This window comes from Miscanthus floridulus, chromosome 15 (genome assembly GCF_019320115.1).
Source record: "Miscanthus floridulus cultivar M001 chromosome 15, ASM1932011v1, whole genome shotgun sequence".
Taxonomy (NCBI): Eukaryota; Viridiplantae; Streptophyta; class Magnoliopsida; order Poales; family Poaceae; genus Miscanthus; species Miscanthus floridulus.
In genome coordinates this window covers 62,978,134-62,988,924 of record NC_089594.1, presented here as the reverse complement: position 1 = coordinate 62,988,924, position 10,791 = coordinate 62,978,134, and the positions used below count along the sequence as shown (strand labels likewise).

The following is a 10,791-nucleotide window of genomic DNA, read 5'->3' as shown; positions in this document are numbered from 1 at the left end:
TATCACAAATATAAACATAGGATTCTATTGCCATCCATTGAGTAACCCTCAACTACATATGTCTCAGGTAATAGAAGAATTCTCGAAACTTCCACTACATTTCAAGGAACCAAACCCAACCTTACTACAGCTATGATTTGTCATACTAATTTAAAGCTTTGAGTAGAAGATAGCTAACCCCGACCAATAATCATCAATATTCATATTGGCTTGATCTAAATACCCAAATCATGCTAAATCTCTTTCAATATCTCATTATAAACATATTGTTTCTTGTAACTAATTATTTACCTAGATATCATGTGCATTTGTGTCTAGTAGGAAAATATTATTCCCCAAATATTCATGCAAAAATATCATAAATATAAACATAGGATTCTATTGCCATCCATTAACCCTCAACTACATTTGTCTTGGGTAATAAAAGAATTCTTGAAACCTCCACTAGATGTGAAGGAACCAAACCCAACCTTACTGCAGCTATGATTTGTCATAGTAATTTAAAGCTTTGACTTGAAGACAACTAACATGACCTATAATCATCAATATTCATATTGGCATAGTTTCGTCTAAAAAATATTCATATCAGCATGATCTAAATACTCAAATCATGCTAAATCTCTTTCAATATCTTTGTCACAAAAAAAAATCTCATTCAATATCTCATTGTAAACATATTGTTCCCTGTAATTAATTATTTGCCTAGACATCATGTGCATTTGTGTCTAGTAGAAAATCATTATTTCCCAAATATTCATGCAAAAATTTCACAAATATAAACATAGGATTATATTGCCATCCATTGAGTAACCCTCAACTACATTTGTCTCAGGTAATAGAAGAGTTCTCAAAACTTCCACTGTATTTCAAGGAACCAAACCCAACCTTACTACAGCTATGATTTGTCATACTAATTTAAAGCTTTGAGTAGAAGACAGCTAACCCCGATCAATAATCATCAATATTCATATTGGCTTGGTCTATATACCCAAATCATCCTAAATCTCTTTGAATATCTCATTATAAACATATTGTTCCTTGTAACTAATTATTTGCCTAGATATCTTGTGCATTTGTGTCTAGTAGAAAAATATTATTTCTCAAATATTCATGCAATAATATCATAAATATAAACATAGGATTCTATTGCCATCCATTAACCCTCAACTACATTTGTCTCAGGTAATAAAAGAATTCTCGAAACTACATGTGAAGGAACCAAACCCAACTTTACTGCATCTATGATTTGTCATGGTAATTTAAAGCTTTGACTAGAAGACTACTAACCCCGACCTATAATCATCTATTTTCATATTGGCATAGTTTCGTCAAAAAAAAATCATATTGGCATGATCTAAATACTCAAATCATGCTAAATCTCTTTCAATATCTTTGTCACAAAAAAATCTCTTTCAATATCTCATTATAAACATATTGTTCCCAGTAATCAATTATTTGCCTAGACATCATGTGCATTTGTGTCAAGTAGAAAATCATTATTTCCCAAATATTCGTGCAAAAATATCACAAATATAAACATAGGATTCTATTGCCATCCATTGAGTAACCCTCAACTACATTTGTCTCATGTAATAGAATAATTCTCGAAACTTCCACCACATTTCAAGGAACCAAACCCAACCTTACTTCAGCTATGATTTGTCATACTAATTTAAAGCTTTGAGTAGAAGGCAGCTAACCCCGACCAATAATCATCAATATTCATATTGGCTTGATCTAAATACCCAAATCATGCTAAATCTCATTCAATATCTCATTATAAACATATTGTTCCTTGTAACTAATTGTTTGCCTAGATATCATGTGCATTTGTGTCTAGTATAAAAATATTATTTCCCAAATATTCATGCAAAAATATCATAAATATAAATATAGGATTCTATTGCCATCCATTAACCCTCAACTACATTTGCCTTTGGTAATAAAAGAATTCTCGAAACTTCCACTACATGTGAAGGAACCAAACCCAACCTTACTGCAGCTATGATTTGTCATAGTAATTTAAAGCTTTGACTAGAAGACAGTTAACCCGGACCTATAGTCATCAATATTCATATTGGCATAGTTTCGTCAAAAAAATATTCATATTGGCATGATCTAAATACTCAAATCATGCTAAATTTCTTTCAATATCTTTGTCACAAAAAAATCTCTTTCAATATCTCATTATAAACATATTATTCCCTGTAATTAATTATTTGCCTAGATATCATGTGCATTTGTGTCTAGTAGAAAATCATTATTTCCCAAATATTCATGCACATAACAAATATAAACATAGGATTCTATTGCCATCCATTGAGTAACCCTCAACTACATTTGTCTCAGGTAATAGAAGAATTCTCGAAACTTCCACTACATTTCAAGGAACCAAACCCAACCTTACTACAGCTATAATTTGTTATACTAATTTAAAGCTTTGAGTAGAAGACAGCTAACCCCGACCAATAATCATCAATATTCATATTAGCTTGATCTAAATACCCAAATCATGCTAAATCTCTTTCAATATCTCATTATAAACATATTGTTCCTTGTAACTAATTATTTGCCCAGATATCATGTGCATTTGTGTCTAGTAGAAAAATATTATTTCCCATGTATTCATGCAAAAATATCATAAATAAAAACATAGGATTCTATTGTCATCTAGAGAATCAAATCAAGCTAAATCAATTTCAATTTTTCGTAGAAATTTCAAAGCTGTTAATAGAAGTATAATCCTCATTATTTATGATGGCTTTTTATACAAAATAAAATCATGCAAAATACCTTTCATCACAATTATGAAGATATGGTTCCTTCCAAGAATTAAATGTATAGAACTCAGAGGCATTTGGATCCATGAATAAAAGAGTTATTTCTTTATCATATTTTGAGGTGGTAATCGCAAGAAAAAATATTTTTTTTGAGGTGCGATCCATTGATGGTGTCACCTACTGAGTTACCTAGTCGGCTATAAATAGGCCAGCTCCCAGCTTATTTTGACACAGTTCATAGCCTTTTCATCTTCCGAGTTTCAGCCATGGAGTTGCATGCTACACTCCTATTAACCTCCCTTGTTCTCATAGGCCTGCTACCACACACCCCTCAAGCCATCACCCAAGGAAATTGTGAAAGATCTGGCCTGTGCACGTATATTGTACGTGTGAGCCCTCCTCCAAATATTTCCATGGCTACGAGCCCCAGTAACTTTGAAAGCTGGTATAGATCATTCCTCCCCCCACATATGGAAAGATCGCCTCGATCAGTATCACCATTCATCCATACCTATAAAGAAGCCATTCTGGGGTTTGCTATAGACCTCACAGATGATGAGGCAGAGTATGTCAAGAGCAAAGATGGGGTCCTTATGGTGTACAAAGACACCCTTCTTCCGCTCTTGACAACCCACACACCTGATTTCCTAAGCCTACGACCAAATGGAGGGGCTTGGGATAGCTTAGGCATGGGCGAGGGAAGCATCATTGGTCTCCTAGACACGGGGATAGATTCGGCACACAGCTCTTTTGGCGATGAGGGCATGTCCACGCCGCCTTCTAAATGGCGTGGATCCTGCCACTTTGAAAGTGGTCATTGCAACAAGAAGCTTATTGGCGCAAGGTCATTGATTGGTGGCCCAAATAATACCGAGGTTCCATTGGATGATGTTGGCCATGGAACACACACTGCTAGCACGGCCGCTGGCAAGTTCGTGCAAGGCGCAAGTGTGCTTGGTAGTGGCAATGGTACTGCAGCTGGCATGGCCCCACGTGCGCACTTAGCCATGTACAAGGTGTGCAACGAGGAGGGCTGCTATGGCTCAGACATACTTGCCGGACTGGAAGCCGCTATCACCGATGGTGTTGATATCTTGTCCATGTCACTCGGCGGTCATGCACAGCCCTTCCATGAAGATGTTATTGCCATCGGAACCTTTTCTGCTATGAAGAAGGGCATATTTGTGAGTTGTTCTGCCGGAAATTCCGGTCCGCTTACTGGCACACTAAGCAATGAAGAACCATGGGTCTTGACAGTGGGTGCAAGCACAATGGACCGGCAAATGGAAGCCATTGTGAAGCTTGGCGATGGCCGCTCCTTTGTTGGTGAGTCGGCCTACCAACCATCTAGCCTTGGCCCTTTGCCCCTGATGTTTCAATCTGCTGGAAACATCACGGGGAATGTTGTTGCTTGCGAGCTTGAAGGCTCTCAGGTCGAAATTGGACAATCTATCAAGGATGGTGGTGGTGCTGGCGTGATATTACTCGGAGCTGAGGATGGTGGCCATACAACTATTGCTGCAGCCCATGTCCTACCAGCATCATTTCTGAACTCTCAAGATGCTGCTGCCGTCAGAGAGTACATCAAGACATCCAGCAAGCCGACTGCCTCCATCATTTTCAGTGGCACGTCACTGGGAATCACTCCAGCTCCTGTAGTTGCGTACTTCTCGTCTAGGGGGCCTAGTACTGCAAGCCCTGGCATTCTGAAGCCAGACGTCATTGGACCCGGTGTGAACGTCATTGGAGCATGGCCGTTCAAAGTCGGACCAAATGCTGCCGGCGGCCGTGAACATGATACAACTTTCAACTCCATATCTGGAACATCAATGTCTGCACCTCACCTTAGTGGCATTGCAGCTATTATCAAGAGTGCACATCCAGATTGGTCACCGGCGGTGATCAAGTCAGCAATCATGACGACAGCCTCTGTCGTGTATGGTAACAACCAGCCAATCCTAGATGAGCAACTCAATCCAGCGAGTCATTTCAGTATCGGGGCCGGACATGTTAATCCTTCCCAAGCTATCAGCCCAGGCTTAGTGTACGACACCGACGTGGAGCAGTACATCATGTATCTCTGTGGCCTAGGCTACACAGATTCTCAGGTGGAGACAATCACGCATCAGAAGGATGCTTGCAACAAAGGAAGAAAAATAGCTGAAGCAGAGCTGAACTACCCTTCGATTGCAATAAGGGCGAGTGCAGGAAAACTTGTCGTGAATCGGACAGTCACAAATGTTGGAGATGCAATGTCATCTTATACCATTGAGATTGACATGCCAAAGGAAGTTGAGGCCACAGTGTCACCCACAAAGCTAGAGTTCACCAAGCTCAAGGAGAACCAAACATTTACTGTAAGCTTAAGCTGGAATGCTAGCAAAACTCAGCATGCTCAGGGAAGTTTCAAGTGGGTCTCTAGCAAGCATGTGGTGAGGAGCCCCATTGTAATATTCTAATGTAAGATCATCAAGATAGGACTTAAGTGATGAGAGTCTCCTACTTGTTATAATAAAAACTTATTAGTCCATCCTGACATGTCTATATTATTCCTATGTGCTCCGCTTCAACCACATAATACTGTGCATCAAGTTGCTTGGAACAGCACACTGAATACTAATAATTGTTCAAATAAAATTGATATCTCAGTGAACACAAAATTGATGCTAAAATATTCTAGAGAACCACTACTCCCTCCGTTCTAAAATAAGTGATGTTTTTTACTTTTAAACTTCTTGTTTGACTGTACGTCTTATTCAAATTTTTATGCAAATAATAAAATAAATAAATCATTATTAAAGTATCTCTAATGATAGAATAAATCATAACAAAATAAATAATACTTATAAAAATTTTGAATAAGATGAACGGTCAAACAAGAAATCTATAAGTCAAAAACGTCACTTATTTGGGACGGAGAGATCTTTAATGGGCCAACTGGCATCTACCGCATTTAAGGAGTGAAATTATGAGTCAAAGCAATGAAAAACTGCAGCATTAATTGCTCCTTTTACCACCAACCTTTTTGTTGGTAATGAGCAAGGCTAATAATTTAGCTAGCTGTAAGTCCAAGCCAGTTATATAGTCAGCTCATATTATGGCTTAGCTATTTGACTGTCTACAGTAGAGATTACAGGTATTTAATGATCTACCGTGATATACATCTTTGTGGCCTTCTAAATATATAGAGAATAGATTAATAACTAAGAATTATGCCTTCATACATAAAGGACCGCACATGAATATTAATCAGGACTACATGCCTGCACATCAGAGTCCTCAAAGATTGTCACCCGCAGGCCAAAACATGATGAGGCACCAACACTAGCAGGTGCCCACCAAGAACCTTGGGCGGCCGAACCTGCCACACCCAGTTGATGTACGCCGCCACGCCAGTGAGCCTGGCCATCGTCCTCACCACCTGGCATGCCTACCTCCTAAGGGCCCCTCCTTTTTCTAAGGTTGCCTGAGTTTGGAGAGAGAGAGAGGTGAAACTCGCCGAAACCCTAACTCGTAGATCCAGGAGGAGAAGGAGTGCCTACATCGCCGCCGCTGCCGCGTGGGGAGAGGGAGATACGTGCACGTGCATATGGGTAAGGGTCGCGGGCGTCGTCGCCTGAACAATCAGCATATCTCAGTCAACTGAGATGTAGGAAGAGTGGAGAAAAAACATCTAGATTAATAAATGATAACACTGCATTAAGATTATACACAGTACCTATAAGCCTAGCAACTGTATTAGATAGTGAACAAAGAGAAAAAAACGTGCAAATTAATATTGGTACATAATTCTTTTACTAGTAGTAAAGCATTAATGTGTAATACTTTTATCTTCTAAGACTCTAGCCTGTGCGGTAATGCGGATTCATTAACGGTGCAAGGGTTGAACTGTGACCTATGAAAAAGCTACTGTAAGCTATGTTTTGTGAAAAAACTATAAACTATTTGCTTGTAACAACTATAGAACCTAACCTTCTCTCTATCTTCCGCGAAGCAGCCGTAAAACATCTCCTTGTTTTCACCCATTTGGAAAATTAGAAAGTCAAAAGCCAGAAAAAGATTTAAAATACTATGAATACTACACCAAAGCAGCGGCTTGTACAAAAATAATTTCTAGTACCATCCGTTTGGCTCGTCTTCTGTTTCTTTTTTTTTCTGCAGAAGTACTTTCAACCAAACACAGCCTAAGCACTAGTGTGAGTGGTATCAATTAGCTCTACGTATCCTGAACGACAACCACTCATTCCGTCCAACCTCGGGTCTTCCAGGTCACTTTCCTTCCAATGGCAAAAAATAAAGATTGGTCACTACATGGGTTTTATTTTTTGTGGATGGTTGATCGCAATGTTGACTTCAGAGTTCCACCAACAATAACAAGAGGACTGGGTCCAACGAGCTCGGCCACACATCACATTTACATGTTTTTCCTGCTGGAAGACTTGTACTAGATCGCTTCTCCTGCTATAGAAATCTACAACAATGGCAGATGCCATCATCTCGGCCATCATCGGTGATGTGGTCAGTAGAGCGATTTCTCATCTCATTGGGCGTTTCAGTAACAAGGAGAGCACTGAAGACAAGCTGCAAAGACTGAGGCATCTGCTCATCAGAATCCACAGCGTGGTAGAGGAAGCAAAAGGGCGACAGATCTCCAACCACGGCACCCTCCAGTGGCTCTCGGAGCTCATCGACGGCGAGTACCTGGGCAGCTATTTGCTCGATTCCGTCGGGTGCGGCGGTTGCCAGCAGGATGTTGACAGAGACGACGATGATGATAAGGTAACTCCCCAAGTTTCAACCTTGTCCTTGTTTAATCCAGCAAAGCGTGTGAGGGTTGCGGCTGGCCGCACCATGAGGCTGCACCACGATGATATAGATATCAGTGTTGATGGGATTGAGAGGGTGCTCCAGAGACTGCAGGGCATGTCTCATGATCTCAGGGAGTTCATCCTGCTCTTGCATGACTGCAAGCCCATCCGACGCCCTCTACCCACTAGCATCTTCCGGGACGGGCAGATGTTTGGTCGACATGTGGAGAAACAGAGGATCATCAACTTTCTGCTGCACGAGGATGATGATCAGGCAACTGCAGAATTGAGTGTGCTACCCATTGTTGGTGGCAGTGGAGTTGGGAAGACAACCCTTGTGCAGTACGCGTGCGATGACGCAAGAGTGCGTAGCCACTTCCCGGTGATCATACTGCACAATTTTTCATCTACTTATGATGTTAAAAAGAACGAAGGAACTTGTTCAGATGACCCAGTAGAGTTGGTCAATGGTAATGCTTTTCGTGACAAGCACAAGAGGTGCCTGGTGATATTTGAGGACGTGGACATGCACAAGAAGCAGATGCTGGAGGAGTTCTTGCAAGGATCAAGATGTCGCAAGGTGGGGATAATCAAGATGATCATCACGACAAACAATCGGCATGTCGCAAACATCATCGGGACGGTGGAGCCAATCATGCTAAGGGCGCTGCCCTGCCCTGAGTACTGGTTCTTCTTCAAGGCCCACGCGTTCGCTGGAAGGGACGTCGAGGATGATCCCAGGCTGATCTCCGCGGGGAAAGCGGTAGCGAGGAAGCTGAACGGGTCATTCTTTGGCGCCAAGATCATTGGAGGGGTCCTCAGGGATCGCCCGGATCCCAGGGTCTGGTGCAAGGTCCTGAGGAGCAGCATCGGAGGGATGTCTCCCCTTGGTGACGGCATCAGTTACATCTCGGACTTGGCTGAAAACTTGCTGCCCGGCCATGTGGACATGTGCAAGGTGACGCTCTCGAAGGACCCCTCCTTACCGTCTCAGACGACACAGCAGTTGGCTATGTTCAAGGATCTCCACGGTGCTGTTCCTCATGACAGCATGTTGGCCTGCTGGGCAGATGACGTCCGGTTTCCCAAGGTGTTGTGCACGTCGGTTCTGCCGTTCTTTAATCAGTACTATATTGCTAGTTGCTCTTGCACTTGCACCCTAGGATTAGAAAATCGTTGTTCAAAGCTTGTATTATCTCATGCTTGAGATTTGTCAATTTAGTGGACTTTTATTTTTCGAACCGGTGTGGCTTCATTTCTGTATCCAGTTGTAGACGTCGGATGTGATCCGAATCACATACCAGCAGGGCTAGCACGCCCAGGGGGTTGCAAATCAACCCACAACCAGCAAGAATGTGAGCGAACCGACGGAGCCGATCTAGAGACCGGTTAGGCCGATTTTGGGCTCGTTCCTTGCGTAGAAAACTTCCGAACACCTCCCGAGATGACCCTTCGGGGAGGAGCACGTGGAGGGTGTCTAGTACCAGCAAGGCCGTCTAGAACGCCATCAAATCTCGCCGGGAGACGTGATAAACAGCAAGGTAGAGAGAGGAGAGAGTAAAAGGGTCTGTAGATGTGTTTTTTGACGATTAAGGGTTGGATCCTTCAATCGGCCATGATCCTCTCATATATATAGAAAGGGTGGCCTTATCATAATAGAAAACATCTTAAGGTCGTAATCTCTAAGCTTCCTATTAAAAATCTCGTCCAAATACCGATAAAAAAGAGTTTGAGTCGGACTGTAACAGTCAAACCGGGCAGACCGGTTTTCACGGGCTCAAAACAGGCCATCTAGCTGGGGACGCAGACACTCCGGCCTAGCCGGAGTTTACAGACACGGAGAGCGGCCTGGCCGGCTGGCCGATCCAGCTGGTGGCGTGCAGCAGCAGTAGCAGGAAGGGCGCAGGGAGACCAGCACCTAGATGTCAACGGTGTAGGGAGACCAGCGGCCTGGGCACCTAACAATCCAGCAACAGCATGCACCAGCGGCCTTGTCGGCCAAGCAGCAGCACGGCAGCAGGCTTTGGGCTTGCCCAACAGCTAGCCTAGCCGGCAAGGAGTGTACGGCAACAGGCAACCAACTAGCCTAGCTGGTGAGGCACAGGAACCAACCGGCCTGGCTGGTTTCCCAACCGGCCAGGCCGACTTAACAGGAAACGTTGTTAATTTCCTGCTTTTTCCTCCCGAGGTGGGAGACGTGACTGACCGGTGGGCCAGATCTGTCAGCGGGAGAGGGCGGAGGAGCGCGCTGCAGGCCTTGCTGGCCGGGACGCTGGGCCGGCACGGAAGGAAGAAAATGGGACACGGGGAAAAAACGGAGGAGGAGAAGCAGTGGGCTTGCACGCCAACCTCGGCCCACGCGGTGAGAGGAAGAGGGAAACAGGGAGAGGGCTGGGGTGCTGGGCTCGGGAACAGAGGAAGGCCGGCTGGCTTGGAGCTGGACTATGCGGCTGCTCGGGCCAAAATGAGAGAGGGAAAGGATTTTCAACTTTCAAATTTTCTTTTCTATTTCAAAACCAATTTCAGATATGAATCAAATCTAATTCAAATATTATTTCAAATATATACTTTCGATTCAAAAAGAGGATAAGGACTTTTGTTAAGTTTTAAATAAATTACACAGCCTTTTTAAACTCTTTTATATTCCAATTTCTTTTTATTTTTCTTTTCTTTTAGTTCAAAGCCATTTCCACATTCATTTTCAAAAGCAATTTAAACCAATTTGAATTTTAACCAAAACCACTCAATCAATTAAATCAAATGCACCGGCATGTATGCACATCCACGTTTCTAAACCTTATATTAAATTTTAATTTCATGAAAATTTTTATTTCCTATGTTTTAACGAACAGAAAATTCCAAATTTAATCATTTTAACTCTATTTCCAAAAGAGGCAAATTTTAGGGTGTTACAATTCTACCCCCTTCAGATGAATCTCGTCCCCGAGATTCGGAAGACATCGACTAGGAGATAGGGATACTTCGCCTTTGAATTCTTCTTTACTTCATCGTGTAGTTCCATCGTCTTGATAAGGATTCCACTTTACTTTGCATACCTGTTGACCTTACTCGAAGTAATTTGCCTAACTAACTCCAAGATTATGATAGGTACCTTGAGAAATTCCTAGGTAACTCCAATTACTAGGCCACCTTTCCTTTAGTACCAATTCTCTTCCTTAAAATATCCACCTTCTCCAATGAAG

At 42.4% G+C, this 10,791-nt stretch overlaps 1 protein-coding gene and 1 pseudogene across 1 annotated transcript; both read left to right on the top strand.

Moving 5' to 3' along the window:
* Positions 1-3,046: 3,046 nt before the first annotated feature.
* On the top strand, positions 3,047-5,239 carry LOC136506602 (subtilisin-like protease). The gene has a single exon (XM_066501511.1). The coding sequence runs from the start codon at positions 3,047-3,049 to the stop codon at positions 5,237-5,239; it is 2,193 nt and encodes a 730-aa protein (XP_066357608.1).
* Positions 5,240-7,111: 1,872 nt separating this feature from the next.
* LOC136508624 (putative disease resistance protein RGA1) lies at positions 7,112-8,825 on the top strand (annotated as a pseudogene).
* The last annotated feature ends 1,966 nt before the right edge of the window (positions 8,826-10,791 follow it).